General features: G+C 45.4%; 9 protein-coding genes across 9 annotated transcripts, besides 2 other annotated features; 6 read left to right on the top strand and 3 right to left on the bottom strand.

Annotated features, from left to right (window-relative positions):
* Positions 1 to 251: 251 nt before the first annotated feature.
* On the bottom strand, positions 252 to 1,534 carry TSTA_017790 (uncharacterized protein; the record flags this gene model as incomplete). Its single annotated transcript, XM_002483894.1, has 4 exons — positions 252 to 637; positions 728 to 893; positions 1,005 to 1,308; positions 1,494 to 1,534. The coding sequence occupies 4 exons, from the start codon at positions 1,532 to 1,534 to the stop codon at positions 252 to 254; spliced, it is 897 nt and encodes a 298-aa protein (XP_002483939.1).
* A 2,941-nt stretch (positions 1,535 to 4,475) lies between these two features.
* Positions 4,476 to 5,651, top strand: TSTA_017800 (prefoldin subunit 2, putative). Its single transcript, XM_002483895.1, has 4 exons — positions 4,476 to 4,546; positions 4,622 to 4,712; positions 4,827 to 5,019; positions 5,081 to 5,651. The coding sequence occupies exons 1-4, from the start codon at positions 4,507 to 4,509 to the stop codon at positions 5,111 to 5,113; spliced, it is 357 nt and encodes a 118-aa protein (XP_002483940.1). The 5' UTR covers positions 4,476 to 4,506; the 3' UTR covers positions 5,114 to 5,651.
* Positions 5,652 to 7,498: 1,847 nt separating this feature from the next.
* Positions 7,499 to 8,855, top strand: TSTA_017810 (CCAAT-binding factor complex subunit HapC; the record flags this gene model as incomplete). The annotated part of the gene is made up of 4 exons (XM_002483896.1): positions 7,499 to 7,862; positions 8,223 to 8,333; positions 8,388 to 8,515; positions 8,592 to 8,855. Exons 1-4 carry the CDS (start codon positions 7,706 to 7,708, stop codon positions 8,853 to 8,855), a joined length of 660 nt encoding a protein of 219 aa, XP_002483941.1. The 5' UTR covers positions 7,499 to 7,705.
* Positions 8,856 to 8,931: 76 nt separating this feature from the next.
* Positions 8,932 to 8,983: a sequence feature (T-rich).
* A 719-nt stretch (positions 8,984 to 9,702) lies between these two features.
* TSTA_017820 (C6 transcription factor (AmdR), putative) lies at positions 9,703 to 12,411 on the top strand (the record flags this gene model as incomplete). Its single annotated transcript, XM_002483897.1, has 3 exons — positions 9,703 to 9,769; positions 9,835 to 10,966; positions 11,020 to 12,411. 3 exons carry the CDS (start codon positions 9,703 to 9,705, stop codon positions 12,134 to 12,136), a joined length of 2,316 nt encoding a protein of 771 aa, XP_002483942.1. The 3' UTR covers positions 12,137 to 12,411.
* A 104-nt stretch (positions 12,412 to 12,515) lies between these two features.
* On the top strand, positions 12,516 to 14,162 carry TSTA_017830 (uncharacterized protein). Its single transcript, XM_002483898.1, has 4 exons — positions 12,516 to 13,164; positions 13,584 to 13,709; positions 13,775 to 14,064; positions 14,114 to 14,162. The coding sequence occupies exons 1-2, from the start codon at positions 12,709 to 12,711 to the stop codon at positions 13,686 to 13,688; spliced, it is 561 nt and encodes a 186-aa protein (XP_002483943.1). The 5' UTR covers positions 12,516 to 12,708; the 3' UTR covers positions 13,689 to 13,709; positions 13,775 to 14,064; positions 14,114 to 14,162.
* Positions 14,163 to 14,194: 32 nt separating this feature from the next.
* On the top strand, positions 14,195 to 14,940 carry TSTA_017840 (uncharacterized protein; the record flags this gene model as incomplete). Its single annotated transcript, XM_002483899.1, has 2 exons — positions 14,195 to 14,416; positions 14,478 to 14,940. 2 exons carry the CDS (start codon positions 14,195 to 14,197, stop codon positions 14,709 to 14,711), a joined length of 456 nt encoding a protein of 151 aa, XP_002483944.1. The 3' UTR covers positions 14,712 to 14,940.
* TSTA_017850 (Cut9 interacting protein Scn1, putative) lies at positions 14,750 to 16,006 on the bottom strand (the record flags this gene model as incomplete). Its single annotated transcript, XM_002483900.1, has 2 exons — positions 14,818 to 16,006; positions 14,750 to 14,783 (listed from the first exon to the last, which is right to left on the bottom strand). Exons 1-2 carry the CDS (start codon positions 15,987 to 15,989, stop codon positions 14,750 to 14,752), a joined length of 1,206 nt encoding a protein of 401 aa, XP_002483945.1. The 5' UTR covers positions 15,990 to 16,006.
* Positions 16,007 to 17,081: 1,075 nt separating this feature from the next.
* On the bottom strand, positions 17,082 to 17,446 carry TSTA_017860 (uncharacterized protein; the record flags this gene model as incomplete). The annotated part of the gene is made up of 2 exons (XM_002483901.1): positions 17,082 to 17,305; positions 17,392 to 17,446. The coding sequence occupies 2 exons, from the start codon at positions 17,444 to 17,446 to the stop codon at positions 17,082 to 17,084; spliced, it is 279 nt and encodes a 92-aa protein (XP_002483946.1).
* Positions 17,091 to 17,315: a mobile genetic element.
* Positions 17,447 to 17,485: 39 nt separating the features above from the next.
* Positions 17,486 to 20,360, top strand: TSTA_017870 (uncharacterized protein; the record flags this gene model as incomplete). The annotated part of the gene is made up of 5 exons (XM_002483902.1): positions 17,486 to 18,050; positions 18,265 to 18,463; positions 18,674 to 18,975; positions 19,387 to 19,838; positions 20,205 to 20,360. The coding sequence occupies 5 exons, from the start codon at positions 17,486 to 17,488 to the stop codon at positions 20,358 to 20,360; spliced, it is 1,674 nt and encodes a 557-aa protein (XP_002483947.1).
* Positions 20,361 to 20,847: the final 487 nt, after the last annotated feature.

The raw sequence follows: 20,847 nt of genomic DNA on the forward strand, positions 1-20,847 counted from the left end.
ATTTAAACTTTTTAGTCCTAACCTATTTGGTATTAATTCCTTCCTACCTCCTTTAAAGTTTCATCAACCTGAGCCTAAATTCTAACCTCATCTCCTTAAACTACGCATATCTGGATTTAGGTTATGGATATTTCTCTGACACTACTTGGATTGATGCTATGTATTCTAGCATGAGGTAGGAGATAATTGACACCCATGAAGGCAGCCGACTCTAAACTGCCGAGACACTCAATCATGTACTTTCGACGACACTACACCCTCAAGCCTGCCTCCAGAATATCTCTCAGTCTAAGAAATTGACCCTTTTCTATCGCTTCAACCCGTTGATCGATTTTTTGAAGAGTAATCCCATTCCCACATCGGAAAACTGCTCCAATGAAATCATGTTTTAGCGCATTTTGTTCGATCTCGGTATCCCAGTCTGGTCGTAATTTGCGCATGTGTGCGCGGCACACTCGTCTCAATTGAGGGTTTTCGTATTCCATCAGGTTAACCGAATACAGTTCGCATTTGCCTTCATTGTCTAGGTCATCATCTTCGTTTCCCCTTAGCTCATATTCCTCGTCGTCGCTTTCGTTCCCATAGTCTTGTCGCTTTAGCTCTTCCTCTCGAACTGAGCCCATTAGAGATTGGGGCTCTTTGGTCGCCGTTCACAGTGGCATGACTGATACACATTCCCAGTCCAGCACTGCGATGATATGTCCTTAGTCGTCAATTAGAAAATTACTGAGCAACAGATCTTCGTGCAACATCACTGATCGTTCGGGCGGACTCTGGAGTGAAGGGAATATCTTAGGAAGTAGATCAACCAGTCTATGAGCAAGCTCTAGGGTGTATGCAGCCTCTTCCTCATCCCACTCGTCTTCGGCCTCTTCTTTAGCTGCAGTTCTGATCTTTAATAATGATCTCTAGGTATAAGGAAAGCCATTCATAAGTTGAGCAGAATGGTCCTCGGGCAACACAACGTAATCGTAATGTTTATCCCAGAAGTAAAGACGAGAAACCATCTCTCCTGGGTGTACTTTTTGCTGATCTTCGTCACCAACAGTCAGGGGTCTAATACCAGAAAATGTATGAAAGAAGAGTTGTGCTTGTAACTCGGCTATATTCTGGACAAGAGCCACTTTTTGGAAGGTGGTCGATGTCCGCCATCTCTTATATGCCGAGACACCAGGCATTAATTCCATCAAGATCCATTCAAACCCTATCTCATTGTTGCATGAGTCGTCGAATGCAATCACTTCGGGCACTGGGATATTTGTCTCTCGGCGGAGAAACCGGAGCGTTGTGACTTCGCCCTGGGTTTTGCTATGCGGGTAAACAGGCAGCGAGACCCTTATGAGCAGCTGGACTTTATTTGTCCGGACTAGATAGAGCTTGTTGAACGCTCCTTCAGCGTAGAATAAAACGTCGCAAGCTGCTGACTTCTTCAGTCGCAGTTTTTTCCGACACACATTCGTGATGGCATGCAACACTGGCTCGCGAGTCCATACTGGTGTAAGGTCCCATCTCTCATCGTATCATGCGAGCCCATTTCGAGCATGACTTGGCATTTAGTGAGGTATTATGTGTGGAGCTTAGCGGCTTTTTGATGTGCAGTAGAAAGGGCTAAAAGGAGGTAAATAAATATTAATCGTGTATAGGTTGGGGAGATGGGGAGCAATCATCAAGGCGATCGATGCGTGTAGATATATGTCGCACAACCCCTACCTAGATATTCGGCAACCTTCGAAGGACCAGCAAATCCTACATTTAGATTCACAAGGAATGTATCTGAGAGTTCCGTATCAGCTTGAAATATTGGCAGGATGCAAACAAACAGAACAAAGAAAAAATCAGAATGGTAGGCCAGTAGCCTTGTATCAACTGATTATGCATGCTTCGAATGAGACCGCCTTTTCCTTCGTTATGCGGCTAGGAATATCAGTCAACATTGGTGTGGTCCATGACCGGTTCTTAACTCAGTCTCAATTATGTTTTCTGCTCTAGTCTCTCAATGGATTGGCGCTTTATTTACACGGAATCAATGACTTGGGGAATAAATGTGAGCGTTCAACCCCGTTTCAGCTGTGCAGCATATGCTTGATTGAGCGCCTGTTGTTTGAGAATGATGGAGATATAAATAGACGAGATATTTCCACACTCTCTAATCACTTCTAATCACTTTCTAATCGTTCTGTATCATTTTCAAACTTGACTCGGGTGAACTACCGCATCGTTATTAAATCTGGTTTATACTTCTTTATCCCTGGAGGATTGCTGCTATATATAGACTAAGGTCCTTAGAGAATTCATTGACAGTATGCCTGATGACAAACTTCAAGGATTTCCAGATTCGCAACATAAGATATATAGAGACCTTGATTTTCGATTTGATATGCAAGGACTAGGTGTTTGGCCCTCAGTTGTGTATACTTATGCTCATTCTTATCTTAGTTACTAACAATAATGAGTGGAATTTACAAATTCAGGCTGGAAACCCACGACAAAGTCGCTTGTAGAGGACGCGCCAAACACAGTTGCAGGTCTGGTCTTAGTTTCTCGAGATTCACCCCTCACACCGGAAAAAATACGGCAAGCTTTTAGAAACACTTCCATATACCCCCAAAAAATTGCCAAATCTGAGACGACGCAGGGCTATTTGTACAGTGCCTTGCAAAATCAGTTTCTCTCATGAACACGCTCAATTTCTTTTCTAATTCATACTTGAAACAAACTAGTTCGTATCGCAATAAGACATTACTGTACACTGGAATAATGGCACCGAGACTAGCAATGTCGCAACTCATCCTCATTCGTGATATGTTAGTTAGCGGTGAGCCATTCACTGAAGCTGCCGGCTGGAGTGAACGGTCAGTCAAAGAATATCGGCTCTAATCTACGGCTATCTGGCAGTGTCAGAGCACCTCTGAACCGTGTCGGTCGCTGAAGAAGCATCACGCCAGTGAGACTGATCAAGGACGATTCGATATTGAATCCCTCCATGTTCTCAGTCTGTCCCCAACAACAAACAGTCTTTATAACAATATACTAGTGAAGAATGAATGGGTGACTCGCAATGATATTAAAGTTATTTGGTTGCCTGTTGAGCATCGAGCAACTTGTCTCCATGTCTATAAGAGCCTGCTTGTTATGGGACATGCTTCAGGTCGAGTTACTTTCTTGAAATTGATCTAATGTTTCATTCATACTGTAATTACTCTAATATTTTCATATATCTTTTTTAAGAGAAGGGCCTGGGAGGACTTGAGTTTTCCATACTGTAGTTAAGTTGCCATTAGACTTTTCTGTTGCATTGCATTTGTTACGATTTATCGTCGCAGCTTGATATTTCTCTCGGTCACTCGAATGTTCTAGATTGTGAAGTGCATTCAGTACCAATTCCACCAAATGGTGTTAGTCTGTAACTAATTTTTTATAGACTAGCTCGTTTCAGTGCGTTTCCGATAGAGATTTGAAAAGAATTCGAATGAGTTCATGAGGGAAACTGATTTTGCAAGGCACTGTACATGACCGGTCCTAATGTACATATAAATACCTAAGCTATAAACAAAGATATCGACCGCAACTCCTTTCGTTGAAGTTTGTAGAATTTGTGATAATGCAATGGTCAGCGATATCCGGAAAAAGTTTTACGCTATACTCCTCAAATACTACAAAAGATGCAATCGACACCAGCCCTGTTATCAGAACCGAGGGTTGAGCCGGTGTCTACGGTTGTGATGTACATCTATTTACTATTGTGTTTCTACGATGATATTAATTGGTATTGTTACTGAGCGTTAATACGGTTATTTGATATTCAGGTGAGGTTACCTGTCCAGTCCCGATCTACTTTTTTTCAGACTGGTCAACCCCTGATCTGTTGTGCATTTGGATATTTGATATTGCTCTCTTTGATTGAACAGTCTTTTGCCTAAGATTGAAGCTAAAGTGTTGTAAGAGTAATAGTAGTTGTAGGTGACATTACTTGAACTGTGCAATTATCCAGAGATCTGAAGACTGATGCATGCTGTCGACCTCGTTGACAGTATCCTAAGAGATTCAAACATTTCACCAAGAAATACTCGTTCATATTGTTGCTTAAGGAAAGAATACACCTTCCTATGGTATTTACCAGAGCGTTACAACCTCTATCATCCCATTCTTATGAAGAGCAATGCGATTCGAGATTATTTCCTGTTTTGGTAGTTTGCCCAAGTATCTTAGTAGCTATCCATGTTGTGCTCCTATCGTGGACTTGATAGATTCTCGAGATAGAACAGATACAATCTACAAGTCTCAAAATAAATTTAAAGTTAATAAGACTAAAAATTTCCGCATACGCCCGATGATCTGTGTATGCCTTAACAGCATGCCCTAAACAGTCTACTCACATAGATACCTGAAATATGAGGCATCAACACGCCAAGCCGGCACACCCCGCATTGAAGAAACACTCGACGACGCTTTTCCATACAAATGCTTTGATCCTTGAGAGCATTAGACGTCGAATCTGAGTTCACAATGGCTTCACAGCAGCAGGTCAGCGTGAGGAGACAACAGGGTCAGTCTTGTTTTGAGCCTTGATGCTGTCGAATGTTTAGGAGAAGAAGCTATCTAACATACTTTGATAATGCAGAGCTCCAGCTCCAGTACTCAAACTTCAAGAATGCGCTTCAGAGCATGGCACAGAAGATTGGCGATATCGAACAAGAGACCGAAGAGCATAAGTGAGTCAATTATTATCTTCCTTTTGCTGCCAGATTAAAGACAAGACTCAACCCCGCCGTGCAAGGTAGAATATGGAGGAGATATCAGGCTAACCACCGGAATCACTCATGCAGACTAGTAATCGAAACCCTCGAGCCCCTCGCAGCGGATCGCAAATGCTTCCGCCTGGTTAACGGTGTTCTCGTCGAGCGCACAGTTGGAGAAGTCGTACCCTCTCTCAAGACGAATGCGGACGGATTAAAACAAGTTCTTGATGAGCTATTGAAACAATACAAGGCTAAACAGACAGAGATGGATAATTGGAAGGTGTGTCTACTCTTTCGGTATATATCTGAGTGGTCACTGATCGTTCTATTTTTACAAACAGAAAAAGAATAATGTCCAAGTTGTCCAACAATGAGAAATGGACACACTTTTGTCCTCCATATCCATACCCTAGGGTTAGCTAGACATTCGATGAGCGCACACTACCTGAGCAGAACCGCGAGCGAGACAAGCTTGAATGAGATACTCCGACAAGCACCGGAACACATAGAAAAAGACAATGACAACATGAAGAAGCAGACTTTGGTTTCCGATTGAACCCAACGAGGGAGGGGGTTTCCGCTCTTGACGTACCCGACTACCGCCTAGAATTCTACGATACGACTGATGTGATGGTAGAGAATATGGAGAACGATGGCGACGATTCTATGAAATCAAGGCCCGTCAGTCAAGGATGCAATCATGCCTGACAACTTGGCAGATATTCTGATGCAACTGGGAGGTGTCGACTCGGAAAGGGGTAGGGATAATAGCTAGACATGATGATACTGATCGTTTAGTAATTAATGAAACATCACGAAGAAAGGTCTAGATTCTCGCATCCATCCTTTATGAGATCATTATTTATTAGCCCAACAGTACGCATATAATAATACCAATCTATTAATATTGAGGCCGTTTTGGTGGGGGAGGTGTGGTTGTGAGCCTAAGTCTTAAGGTCCTAAAGTAGCCCTAAAACAGCCCTAAAACAGCCCAGCCCAATGAGGCAGACAAAGCAAAAGAATCTATCGAGGGCCTTGCATCATCTATACAAATCACTGTTGCTTCTTTGCTTTTCATTCAACTTTTGAATCGGTCTGCGCTACTTGCATTAGTATTAGGCGGAGTTTTTTTCTATTCCAAGTAGCGACGTTCCTCCTCATCCGTACTGTCGCTCCGATATCATTTACAGATTCAGGTGCCAACCATATGATGCCTGCCATCTTATTGGGCTTCACTGTAATTGGCCCCAAGATCTAGGTCGGAGGCCATGTCTTGTGTGTAACAATATCTGACTTACGTTCGGGCTGTAAGTGATTGGTTTTGCTCTCGTGGTGATTTGGTGGTAGCACAGTTTGGCTTCAGAGCGTACTGTTAGCCAGCACTATTTATTGTCTCAGATTAGGGCGTGCTGAGACTCAGAGGGCTGAGACAGGCGACGAGGTTGTCGTGGGCTCGACGTCATGCTAATGAGCCATCTCAAGGCATGTCTTGATAGATTGTGCTACGGTGTAACTGATCTGCTAGACATGTCACATTGAGGATAATGCTTTGAAATATGGTCTAAGTACAACCCCCTATTCTGACGGTCACCGAAGGAGGGGAGAGGCTGGCTTGTAGGCCGAGAGCTTGGTGAAGGAAGAAATGCTAAAGTGCAGCACCACATTGTTGTCCAGGATGAAAAGAAAGGCCTAAAACGTGTCAGTCAATGTTAGCGGTCGTGATAGCCTCTGGTGGGAGCCATCTGTAACAAGGATGTTCAATCCATCAACACTTGATACCTTTTACATATAATAAACATGTAGGCTGGTGGTTAAGGAAGCTGGTGTTACCGTAAATTACCGTATTGATATCTGGCATTGTGCGGGCGGTCATGCAAGATCGCCGCGTGGTATTGTTACAGCCGTATCAATCTTACATATGCTCTCCGCCGAAAACAGCTCTTGCTACGACCGTTCCGGACGATCCGTTCGCACGCCTGCATGAGTGGGAGTTTGCAAAGTGTTATTTATTTGCGGTCATGATAAGCGCTCGTATCGGTCGCTGTTCATGGCTCTTGAGACATTGAAGCTGTAGAAACGATCCCTAGTAAACAAACGACTCCACCAGTTAGCACGCCTTGTCTCTGTTTGGATGCGACGAGCGCTGAGTGGCCGATTCGCGTCTTTGATGCACGTCTGTGGTTCGCCAATTGACATTTAATCTTAAATAATCCCCGGTTGTTGACGTCGCGCAAGGCTGAAGAAGGAATATGATCGTAGCAACAGCTGAACTCCAAAATAAACGAGAGATGAAAAAGAAGAGAAGGTTGTCGTGGAGAGTTACGAGAATTAATAATCTGTATTCATCGTTGCCTTCCACTTTGACAGACAGGCTTTCCCCCCCACACAGTGTCAAGGCCCCCTCCTACCATCGCCGGAAGCCAGTTAACCAAGCTAGTTATCTTCCCTACCCTACCTCAAACAGTACTTCTTCCCACCAACCATCTACGACTCTCTCATCCAACTTCTGCTATCTGGACAATTCTTCTGATGTAACGCGCTCGCTTTCATCAGATAACTGACCTGCAGAAAATCCCTGTCGCTATTTCCGCCGAACTCGCTTCCCTACGACGTGGTTTCGCGCGTTAGTCGCCTTAGCCCGTTGGCGCGCCTCACGTCCACACCGCCAGAGGACCCATCCTCAAGCATCATATGCTACTGCTTACTACTACCGACAGCAGAGTTTAATCCGCGCCTCAATCCCCCACGCACAAACAGATCTAAATCAAACTATATTGGGCTCCTGCGAGGTAAATCGCTGCCCAGCCAGCCGGACTTGTGACGCAGCGCTTGCAGCCATCCTCTGTCTTAGACCCGAAAAAATCGCGCGCGCACACCCACACCACCCCCCTCTGACGTGGTCAACTTGCCAACAGAGCATCCCGATCTAATAAGTCCCTATATCACCGTCAGAAAGACCTAAAAAGATGTCTTCGGCCTCTCCTCCCAAAGAACCGGATGTGGAACCTGAGACTCAGTCAGGCGATGACCCCGAAACAATGGACCGCGACAATCAAGACCCAAGTGGACAAGGGCAAGAGTTTGAAGTGAAGGAGCAAGACCGATGGCTACCAATTGCAAATGGTCCGTTCTTCTTTTGTTATCCTATCGCTCTTTTGGTGTTCCTGCATCTGGCTCTATACCCTATTGCGCAATGCTTATTTCACCCTCCCCTGCTTCGCGCACCGTCGTTACTGGTTCCTTCTGCGTGCAGGTGCCCAGTTCCCAATCATATTTATGCGGGCGTTGTCCTTTTAGGCCTGGCCTATTTGTTGATGAACCGTGCGATACCTATATTGTATACCATTTGCTCCTCGCTTGTGGTTGTGATGCGCGACTCCCACCGTCTCATTGGTCAATGTAGACCATATTGAAATTTCAGTTTTATACTCTCCCAATACTTTAAGGTGCAAACTGGCTAACATTGATCAACTTCAATAATAGTTGCCCGCATCATGAAAACTGCTCTTCCCGAGAACGCCAAAATTGCAAAAGAAGCAAAGGAATGTATGCAAGAATGTGTCAGCGAGTTCATTTCTTTCATCACCAGTGAAGGTGAGTGCTTTATCCGTCTTGAAGTCGCAAGCAGTACTCCTAACCCATGAGTAGCATCCGAGAAATGTCAACAAGAGAAGCGCAAGACAGTCAATGGCGAAGATATCCTATTCGCGATGACTTCTTTGGGGTTTGAGAACTATGCCGAAGCCTTGAAAATTTACCTTTCCAAATATCGTGAAGTGAGTTTCATACTCAGTCCTTTACCCATGTGCTGGTGTGTAAGAAAAGCAGAACTGAATAGCTAACACTCTGCAGACGCAGTCTGCTCGTGGGGAGAATCAGAACCGGCCTACGAGCAGCGGATATAATGCTGGTGGACCAGTCGGTGGCTCAGCCAGCGGAGCTCCAGCTGCCCGCGGCGCAACAGCTGCTGCCCCTGCTGGATTCGCTGGTGCTTCAGAAAATCCGAACAACATCCTCGCTTCGAATCTAGATCCTTCAGAACAAGATAACTCCGGCTACGGTTACGGTTCCATGGTCGGCCAGGGGCACAACGGTGCTGGAACGGAGTTTCATTGAGTGTCGATAACCTACAGGTCAAATCACGCGACACGGAACAACATACGACGATTTGAGGCTGCTTGAAATCTTAGGGTTTTTTTTTTTTCATTTCTTTTTGTCTTTTTCTTCTTTTTGCTTTTCTCTTTAATTCCCTGGGATAGTATGAAGATTCTCGTTTTCTAAAATCGGATCTTCTGCTCTCATGTACAATTGACAGACAACAAGAAAAGGCGTTATAGTTGACCCCGCGGACGATGCGATTTATTGTTATCAATTGGCAACTTCACGCATACGAAGTACTCTATGTACACAGCGTATCTTTGGGTTTATTGTTCTGGAGGCTTGAATGTTGCTCTATTTACTTTTCGGTGCAAGGAAGCTTAGAGTGAAGGACGACGCTGGTCCGAAACAGGCGCTTACGGTATTAGGGAATCATGGACAATGGGACGGTTCTATTATCTATTATCATCCTCATCGTTTTTCTTTCTAGGGATCTATATGTTTCGTCTTAGTAGTATTTCTCCCAATGCTCTGATATAAATTATAAGTATCCATTAGTGCGGGGAAGTCACGTGGTAACTGAGTATACATTAATATGATTGGACACTGACACGTTCCTCTCCAAATATTCGCAGAACCCGGTCCGTGCCTTCTCCATATTCTGATCGAACTTCTTCTCGGTACCGAGCATGCCAACTACCATGCTGCTGTGTGCCTCAGAATACTGCCAGTCGTCATATCGATAGCAAGCAATGGGGTTGTCCTTGTCGACGTCAATAATGCTCGTTACGCGACTATGAATAGAGTCACAATATTTCAAAATAGATTGCTCAAAGTCAATGCAGTTCTACACAATTTATGATCAATGGCTTCGGCTGAGAAAGAGACCCGGCCATCTCCCGGCTGCAATGGCATAGTGAAAAGACGGCCAGGTAGGTACCTCTCATCTTCTTCCCGTGCCATCGGAGCTAACGTCCGCTTCTTTCCACGTCGACAGGCGCTGCTTGTGTCCATTGTCACCGCCGAAAAGTCAAATGTGATGCGCAATTTGTTGGGTTTCCATGTTCAAACTGTCAATCTTCAGGCAAGCTCGATTGCCGCATACATGAGAAGAAGAAACGGCCTATAACTCGTTCTGCGTTGAATCCGGTTCCCATTCTTAGTCGTCCGCTCCCGCCTCTTGAAGCAAGTGTCGCGACTTCGCGTTCGCAGGGGACCGCTACCGACTCCCTATGGGTCAAATCACCCGGTGATTCACAACGGCTTTCACACCGTAGTACAGTTGGTGGGGGTGTAGTCGATCGTTCCGCAGGTGCGGCTGGTCCACAGCATGCACACGGAACTCTCCTACATCATACCGCCCAGTCCCCGCCCAATCCTAGCGACGATAGGCGGGAAATGGAAAATCGTCTAGTAACGCTGATAGATCAGCAAGAACTCGATTCTCGTGAGATTCAGCACGGTGTTCGTGCCATTTATGTGGGTCATGATGTCTCCAACATGTCCTTTCTTCTTCGTCAGCAACGGGGAGATGAGATATCATACCATCTGGCCGGCAACGAGATACCGCGACGTCGTTTGGAAATAGGGCACGATCAATTTCTGCAGGATGCTTTGACCTTACCAGAGAAACATATCGCAGACGAATTGGTGGACGCCTATTTCACGCACGTCAACCCAGGTTATCCTATTGTTGAGGAAGAACTGTTCATGTCTCAATACCGTAACCGAGACCCATCTAATCCACCACCAGTGTTGCTCCTTCAAGCCATCCTATTGATTGGTGTCCACGTTTCTCGAGATAGTCCAGAGAGGGAGGAGCTCAAGAATGTGTTGTATCGCAGATGTAAATGGCTCTTCGACAATCGAATAGAGCGGAACCGAGATATATTGGTTCAAACAGCGTTGTTGTTGACGTGGCACTCGGACGCTATTGACGATGATGTTTCTGCCAACGCTCACTATTGGGTTGGAGTAGCAGCGCGAATTGCTACGGGATTAGGAATGCATCGCGACCCCATAGCAAACAAATTTGTCGCCACTGATCGCCGCACCTGGCGCCGTGTATGGTGGATTCTTGTTCAGTACGATGTGCTGATTTCCTTATCGTACGGTCGGCCACAAGCAATGTAAGTCAGAAGTCTCCTGACAGATTTTGTACATTCGACTGACTTGTATCTAGTAACCTGGAGGACAGTGATGTACGTCCCTTGACGCCAGCAGACTTTGTTGGCTGTGGGCCCCGTGTGCAGATAGATTTCGTGATACATTTTGCAGGGCTGTGCTCCATGATCTCATACATCATTCGCGAACGGTTCGGCCTGACAGTCAGCATGGAACGCCGAAAAGCCATACTACCGGAAGCTGACGAAGCGTTGGCAAATTGGTCGCTGAGTCTACCAGATTCTCTTCGACTTCGTGGTTCTATGGACTCATGGTCGGCTATGCTTCACCTCACATACAATAATTTCCTAATTTTACTGCATCGGCCTCATCCTAGAGCGTCCGCCTATTCAGAGGACTATGGCCCACACGATGCTGAAATATGTAGCGCCGCCGCGGGTGTGATTACTTCCATCTTTGAGGAGCTTCGACAGAAAGACTGCATCAAATACCTATGGTGTTCCGGGGTTCATACCCTGTTTACAGCAATGATCCAGGTGCGGGTTGAGCTACGATTCTCAAACCCTGTACTCGCCATCAACGCTCTTCGGCGGTTCGACTCCACGCTGTCATCACTTCGCTGCTTAGCGGAGTACTGGTATAGTGCTGAGACGATTCTGCGCCTTTTTGAGAACTCAAAAAAGCTTCAGCAGGATCTTCGTCTTGTCCACGAAGAGGCACCGGGACAAGTTAGGGCCCCTAGGGATAGCGACATATCTGCTGAAACGATGTCTAATTCTACAACGGTACCTGTGGCAGCACCGACGATATCGCAATCACATACTCAGGATGGTGTAGACGATAATGCTATCCATAATGGAGATGGGAATGAATCAGTAGATCATTCGACAGTCTCAGGGCCCCAGGGCCAGAGCGAACACGTTCCTGGTGGGCATTATCAGTACAGTGGAAACGTACTCGATGGATCAAATGACATGTCAGTGTCCCACCACGGAGACGGCTCAGAGCACTCGCGCGAGTATCTGGACTGGAAACAACTCTTCCCATTCGCCGGTCTAGAAGAACCTGGGCCCATGAACGTAGAAGGGTTGATGGATATAGAAGAGGAATGGCGGCAGTTATATTTGGAGCCACAGATGTCGGATTTGCTTCAAGAGAGTATTTGGCCACCATGATCAGTCCCATAGATCCGACTGCCATAAACTCAACGAAATTATGTCGATGCCGCATTCGTCACAACCCTAGCCATGATATTAGCATATAGCCTACGTTGACCGTGAGATTCTTGCATTTATGTACAACCTAGGCCATACATTATTGCTATCCAATGTTCATGCTACGGAAATCTGCATGGTAGCTCTAGCGAGTGAACAGGGATTACCATTGGACCGTCACTCTCGCTTAGAAAACCGACAGAAGCTGGAATGATATCCGGTAACATCTTGGGAGTATGTTTGGGCGATATTGATGATATACACAGGAAAACAGATCTCAGCCTCTTTGTATCCTAAATCCTTGTTTGCCAAAACCCCGCCCAATGTTATGCGGCAGAATCCGTCGTGCTAAGCTGACTCACTCGCTCATTATTACCTCGGAATTGTTTTGTACCCACGTTCTGAGCTAACTTACTAATATCGATAAGCTCAGAAATCAGACAAAGCAAGGGCTCTTAGGTTGAAAGAAAGCTCAGCAGAAGTGGGCACTAGTCACAGTCCGCCGGTCGAGCTTAGTCTCTTTCAAAATCGCTATGGCCGGTGAAAGATTCGGCTTTGCCCTGACTGTCTCTGGACCTTTTGGGCCTTTTGCGTCTTTGAATGATCTATCCCAGAGTTTGCAGGCATCTTCTGCACACAGGGAAGACAACTATAGGAACCTAGAAGACACGACTGCCATCACTACGGACAATATCTTCCAATATAACCCGACAAGTACTGTATCCATTTCACCACAGCAGCAGCACTTGGCGTGGTACGATCAAGTACACCCTATACCGTATCCCAGTTCCTCTTCCAACATCTTCAAGAAAGAGTCTCTCGATGACAAGCGGGATACTGATAACTTCGAAGACGACAACGACCGTGATCAGGACGATGGAGAGCAGGAACCCGTCGAATGCATCGAATCCGAAGAACAGGAGTCAAAGAAACGCAAATGTAACAAGCCCATTTTCAGCTGCCGGGAATGTGTGGGCAAGGAGATGAGAGTAAGTTCCGGTTTTGTCTCAACTCATTTCATCTTTTCATCTATACCCTGTCTTTTATATGCGCCATGCAAGGAGATAACCCCACTTTTGGGGTGTCCTTTGTCTGGCAATTAGAGAATAAAGCCTGACTGGGATTCCTGACTCCCCGGTCAAAGCGCATCATGTATCCCATTCTGTGACGATTCCGGGAAGTCCAAAGTTGGATGAGTCTTATTTCCTGTCAAGACACACTCCACTGCGTATCTCCATGGTTCGTGTATCGCTTTTAGGGCTGACCCGGAAGGATTCGGGATATGGTTCACACACCTTTCTATAGATTCTAGAAGGGCTTGGCTTCTTAGTCATGGCTCTCTCTTTTATGCTACATGCAGTAACACATCATACTTGGATGGCTCTGACTAATTTACTGTGATTCTTAGTGTGATCGAGGACGGCCTCATATTTGTCTTGGTAGTGACCGACTACTGACTGACTGGATGCAGCTGTCTCTCCTGTATCCGAAGAGGAACCGAGTGTGTCTATAGAATTAAAGCCGAGATAGTTGAGTACGTTCTCCCGTGGGCGATTTCAGGCGAGGACAGTGTAGAACTGACTTTTCATATGATATCAGGGAATCTCTTCACAAACCCACAAGCCGTCGGAAATATCAATCCAGGGCGTCCAGGCAGCAGCAGCAACGGCAGAAACAGAGTTCCAGTGACTATGTTAGTCTACTATTGTTGAAACTACTTTTGGGACCCTGGACTGGTTGGAGATTATTTAGGATGGTTCCCCGGCATCTTCGAATGGGTCTAAACCCGCCTTGTTCACGCACCAGGAGACCACAGATCTTCTGCTTAGCAATCCACCATACTCTGAAATAGGATCTAATACTACCACAATATCTGGGATTGGCTCGGAGTATGTTGTTTCTCCCGCTTTTTGAATTCCTTAGCTGACTATTTTGAAGGTACCCATTTAGCAACTACTGGGCTCAAAATGGAGGTGTTGTGAAGTATTGAGGGTCTTTCCGATGTACTGGCATTGTGTAATGTTAATTCAATGTGAGGGATTGGAAGAAAGTGAAGCTCAAGAAAAGCAATGGATTGAAGCGGGAAGAACATTCAGCGGTCCGAGTAGTGTTGAGAAGTATGCTAAAGGAACACTAGACGCTGCGTATGAGTCGATGCGAGCCTTGTTTGTGATTCATGATGTCCTCGGTGGGCAGAGTAGTGTCTGGTGGTCGTTCTGTCACCGAGCTTTCTCAACTTCGGTACGTCTGCCTTTCAGACCTTCTCTCCTTCATTGAAAGCATGGTTTCTAACTCCTTACAGATCACCATAGCCCGTCTATTGAAGATGCGTGACAGCGCGAAAGAACTTCAGAATAACTCCGATGCAACTTCGTCTAGAAGTTCAAGTCGCCCCAAACGAAACATCTCGCTGGATCCTCTCTGGGAACGGGCACGAACCGATGTCCATCGTATGCTTGAACTACGTCTGATTCCGACTGATTCTGGCGATCAAGCTGCCAAAACTCGAGTAGAGGTTTTGAGTAGCTACTTGTGATTTTAGTTGACCGGTATACCCATGGATATATTCTACACTTAATACTCAGGGGTGGCAACTGTGTATATACATCTAATCTAGCTACATTGATCAACCAAAGACAAACCGTCTCCAGTTCTCCGCTAGTATTCTGGTTCCGTCCTCAAGAGACCAACCCTTCACACGACACACTGTCCTCACAACCTCCTCCAAAAGATCATCCATTCGCTTTCCAGCAGTATGTAGGTCGCTTTCGATAAGGATACGCTCATCCGGCAACGACTCCAAAGACGTCTGAACCCATTTTACAGACGGCCCTGTAAAGTTTATAACAGTCGAGAATGAAAAATAGACATCTGATGGCACAGAAGGGCGTAAGAGTTGTCTCACTGCCTCCGGAGATCCGGAGTATGAGTGCATGCATATTCGTGGTGGATATGGTAACGGTGTTAATTCGGTCTCCTGACCACTACCATCAACATCCTGTTCAGCTTCTCTCTCAATCTTTTCCTCATCGACTCTCTTTTTCCGCTGTCGACTACTCTCAACCTTTCGCTCATGACCTTTCCATAGCTCCTGAAACACTTCAAGAACAGCTCCATGGCCTTGCACGCTATGCACTGAAACAGCACGACGCAGTTGACCCGCAAGCTGTAATTGAGCCTTTAGTAACGCCTTTTGATGCGCAATTGTGACTCTGTAAGGTGACAGTTTGCGCCCTTCGCGTGAACCAGATGTAAGTCCCGCATCGCGGAATTCAAGTTCTTCTTCCTGCCATGGCATCGGGAGACGAAAGGCCTTATCAAGACCAACCTCGCCTACAAGAGCATTGGGATGAGCCGAAAGACGGGTTTTGGTCTCTTCGAGTAGAACTGAGAGTGGTTTTGGTGTTGGCAGAGTATTGAAGAAGTGATTGTCCTCCTCTTCATTTCCCATTGAGCCTGTGAGCGCATTTCGATAGTGTTGTATCTTTATTGCTTCTGTCGTCTCTGTTTTTGATGTGGCTTCTTCATCTGCCTCGACACGTATCTGATGGGCAAACCAAGGATGCCAACCAAAGCAAGGGACGATTTTCCCATTGCCTTGTTTAAGTTCTTGATGATAATCTCCAAGTCTCTTTGCCACTTCATCTACCAGTTCCTGGTCTTCTCCACGCGTGGACATGACAGTCAGAGCCGTTGCATTCATATGTGGGATGTCTGATATTGATGTCATTGTATCGGTGGGGTGACAGTGGGCATCGAAGACTCCCAAATTCCATGGGAAGGGAAGATTGTTTTCCACTGTTTTATCTGCCATTTTTGTATCATTTATTTTGTGACACGCCCCTTCAAAAATTTGTCGTTATACGTTACATATGCCGTTATGAAAATGATTGAAATAGTTGGCCTTGATACTTGGTGATAACGTAACTTAACTAACTGGGCCGGATTGATGAGTAAGCGAGATATTAACCTCAACTATTCAAAATCACACGAATCTTCACCCTCGCCTGACTCCTGGCGCTTCTTCAAAAAGAGGTGAGCTTCGATACAAGCTAAAGGAAAGATCCAAACCAAGTTGTGCCATTGGACGACATTATCGAACCAGAAAGAAGAAAAGGTAACGGAAACATTCTGATAGCATGTTCTTCCCCTTGCGTTGTTCTCAACTCCTCCTCAGAATGCCAAGGTTTGTCCAAGTCACACTATTGTCTCATTTTTACCAGGAAGAACGGAGCAATAGGCGAGCTGATTGGAACAGGAACGGGATTGTAGAAGTTTGGCACATAATTTCTACCATACGGACTTGAAGAACTCAAGAAACATAAATCAGATGAAACTTCAAGGAAAGGCTCAAAGTCTCTTGCGGGCGCCTGGATGACGCGACTACTGCTTTAGAATAGTGTAGGCAATTGAGCCCTCTGTCGTATTTCCCCCGACATAGTCGGCTTGAGTAGTTCTGCTGAGGTGCCACTGTTGATATCTAAAAGTGATTCAGGGTTGACATCTCGAACTCATATAGGATTTATATACCAGAGGAGGACAAAGACGATGTGCAGGCATCAAATCCTTTGCATTGTCCAAGGACATAGTCTGCCCAGCTTTCCGCACTATGGGCAGTGTAGTTGGCGTTATGGCCAGCAATTACACTTGCTGGGAATAGCTGTGGACCTGCCATCCAGTTCAGTGGCCCAGGTAAATTGACGCGCGTGAATTGGGCCTCGGATAGGGCAGTGGTGGACAGCCCGGGCATGGCTAGAGAGGAGATCACCGGCTCGGTGGACAGATATATTACTGGAAAGAAGTCACAGTTGGTCCTCGATACATGTATGGATGGAAGGAAAAATGGAGAATTATATAATACCTAGGTATGATCAATGTAATCAGTTCTTTCCGGACTGTCAACCGGTTATCTATAAGCAAAGTTGGCCAGCATTGACGGTGTAGGCGGAAGCCCGCGTCCTGTAAGCATATCTATCCATTCGAGAAGCTTTTTAGATTGCTGGTCATTGAGTAATCGTTGATTATCATATTGTGCTTGTTTTGAGCCTGTAACATTGCGGAATCTTCTCGAGAGCGTTGAACGATTAACTCCAAAGGTTTTTGCAGTCAAACTGAGATTAATCTTTTTACCTTCTTTTAAGGATTTCAAATAATCAAGTGCAAGATCAATTGGAGCCATATTGACAGAGTTATCGCGCTTTGAAATATTGATCAACTTCCGCGTTTTGAGTCGATATCGTGCATCAACGACTCTCTAGCTTGGTATTTCATTCAATTCCGATTATCTTCACTCTTTATCATCTCTTCGCGATGTCCCTCAGGCATGCGAATGTCGTACCTTGTCTCAATAACATCGCTTATTACTCGAAAGAAGCGGACCTGCTTCCAGCTAATCCTGTCCTTGGCATTCTCCATTTCACTTTCCACAGCGAAGTCGACGTCTCAGAGTCATCGCAGGCAGCATCGATACTATGGCGGAAGTCCCTCAAGTTTGTCTCGACAATTTTTGGTTTTCAAAGCCTGTACTGGGCCCCAATAATCCACAACTCGCCATGTCAACAAATCATTGTTTTGATCCAATGGGATAGCGGCCGTGGTTGGAAACTATTTCAATTTTCCCTAGGCTTCAGCATGATGTTGGGTTATGTCCAAAGCGTCTTTAACCGCTGTATCCAGCTTGCTCTCCCCTCCGATCTACTCCATTTTGACAGTGTCCTCGAGATGATCTCCTTCCAGTTCCCTACTATGTTGTCCACTTCTCAGATTGATATGGAACCAGTCTTCAAAGACAAGTGGGAGACAGAATTTGTCCCTTACCTCAGCACTTCCACTGCCATGGCTCAATTGTCACATGCTTGTGGAGAATGGGTTGAATGTTTGCTGGTTTAACTACGGTCCGTATCACGAAGCATAGACGGTAGTAAGGCGCGAACACGAAGCGGCCTAATGAGCCTGACAATATGAAGATATCTTGATTCGTAATATTGTGACTGATCCCCAAGAACGAGGGGGACGGGGATAGCTAGCTAGATATACGCGGCACGCACGTGCCGCGTCAGACTAACTATATCCGGTGTAAAAACGTGTAGGGTTTGATATTCACGTTCGGACAATGTTCTTTTGGAAACCAGATACACAGCTGGGTAACAAGGACAATATCGCGGACCAGATAGCAGAGATGGGGAAATATGCAACAGACGTGGTCTCGGTCTACACAAGCCAGCTAAACCAAGCGTCTTCTGAGACTTTTCAGCTACAAGCATCGGATCTTCTTCAAGTCACTGTGCAGTCTCAAATTAGCCACTCAGCCTTCCTGTCGGTATAGCAATCTTGCCTATCTCGGCGCGGGAATGGGATATAGTTTATCCGTGCGCTATAGCGTACGGAGGATAACTAAATCTCACCACCCGCATCCCCCTAGTTCTTAGGAGGAGTCGCAATATTAGGAATTCAGTATTACTGGCTCAGTCAGCTTGTTAAATTAGCTGTCCTCATTAGATCGCAAGATCTAATGAAGGTAAACCAACACTTCCAGAATCCTGTAAAGCCTGAATTCAACTTGGACGATTCTACATTACGAAGAGAGGACCTACTCTATTCGGAGTCTATAAGAGAGGTAAAACGCAACGAGCGCATCGCCTGTGGACCCGCTGGTTTTTGGTACCCCATGGGACATATTTCTCAGCATAACCTACACCAGGAGAAATATGACGCAGAGATTAATATGAAGATGATCTCTTTCCGCGCTCGGATTGGAAATGCACCAGTAGATAGTCTATTTGAGGGTCTCGAAGGAAGCTGTGGGCGTTGGGGGACTGTCCGCAGCTCTTCTGGGGCAAAGAGAAAAAGAAAGAAGAAGAAGAAGAGAATAGTGACAAGATTCTACTGTTTATAGATATGTATGCCTTTTCTGACTGGGTTTAGGAAGTTCAAAAGATAATAACACAGATGTCCTTGAATATTTCAGAGTCCCAACGTGAAAACAAGGAATTTCACCCCGAATTTCAACGAATCATTCAAGAGTTTTCAGACGAGTGTGGTGATGCTATACAGGACTTATCCTATAGAAGCATTATCGGCCCATCTCGACCTTTTATTCGTTCGAATATGGATATCACTATTTTTGATGTCTCAGAGAACGAAATGGATCAACGATCGTTTGATGCTTTTTCCAATTACAAGGAGTAAGTTTATGAGTTTTCTGTGCGCAGTCTTTCAATTTCTTGAGAGGCTACCTAACAAGCCAATGTTAGAACTACGTATCAACCGCAAGATTCCATGTCGCGCCACTCCCCTTACTCTGCTCTTATACCAGGGAGCCAGGGATGGGTCATTAATGACCTTCATTCTTCATCGTCAGATCAGAGCGAGCAAAGCAGGAGGGCGCAATTCATATCAATTTTCAGCAGCGATAAGAGAGGCGCTCAAGAAGAGTAGTACAGCGACTTTGCCCAACGAGCTCAAACCCAGTATGATCTTTTGGGCCATATTGTCGATTTGCTACGGACACTATCCAAGCGCATCACTATTCAGTACCTGGTCTTGGAAAAAGAAGATCCCTGGACAATTGCAGACAGGTTGGAAAAATCGAGACGTCCACCGTCGCCAGTACCACGGTCTATTTTTGACCTACCCTGGGTTAAGAATCAGTCAAAATAAGCACGTATATGTCTTCTACGTTATTAGTAGTTGCCTGTATCCGCATTAGACAATAGAAACATGTCGTAATATATACTGTTGAACTTACTTAGGTATTCTGAAATCTTAGAAAGTTAACGCATACCTATGTAGAGATTAAATTTCAATCCCAGGCTGACCTCGGAAGGCTTTCGTACCTAGGCTAGGTATCCATGAATGTTTTAAATATGGAAGTCTTCCAGCTTTCTAGTAATTAGGTAGGTTTTAACAAATTCAGGATAGCCATATACAATATATATCACGACCCCATATTTAGTTGTCTCATTGTCTCAACTCTGGAATGCTTCAGTGATTAAGCAAAGTACCTAGGTAGAGGACATGAACTTAACAGCCAATGCTTTGCGAATTTTGTCATTTCGGTTTCATCCAAAAACGAATATTAGTCAAGTATGAGCTTCGACATCATGCTGGCAAGACCATCCTCATCGGCAGGGGTGATACCTGGTGGTATCAGGTTTGCTATACCACTCGACCAATCGTACGATGATAGATACATGGTTTTTATAACATTAGTATGCAGAAGAATAATAAGTTGAATGAAGTGGCTCACCAGTAACATAGAGAGAAAATGAGTCTATCAAGATAGCACTCAATCAGTTAGCAACGAACAACCTCAGGGCTTCCTTTTTGGCAGACTAAAAGAGACGGCCTAGCTACTCATTTCTCAGATTTGGGCTGCTACCTACTACAAGCATCTGCATAAGCGACTAACGATCCGGTCTCGTTCCGAGTCGCCACGAGGAGCCGGCCCACGTTGACCAGTACGTGATTGTTGCGCCGAAGCTCTGATTGCTTCGATAACATGGTGGCTTCGGTTGGCTACATACACTCATCAAGGGCGATGATAATTGTACCGCAGTTTTACTGAATCTACCGCGCTAAATTGAAATTTATACGAAGCCTTACACAATCCCTACACATAAGTACAATTTCTTAGCTCTACTAGGTAAGTCAAGTCTCTACAAGCCTCTAAC

This window comes from Talaromyces stipitatus, genomic scaffold, assembly GCF_000003125.1.
Source record: "Talaromyces stipitatus ATCC 10500 scf_1105507295549 genomic scaffold, whole genome shotgun sequence".
NCBI classification, from domain to species: domain Eukaryota; kingdom Fungi; phylum Ascomycota; class Eurotiomycetes; order Eurotiales; family Trichocomaceae; genus Talaromyces; species Talaromyces stipitatus.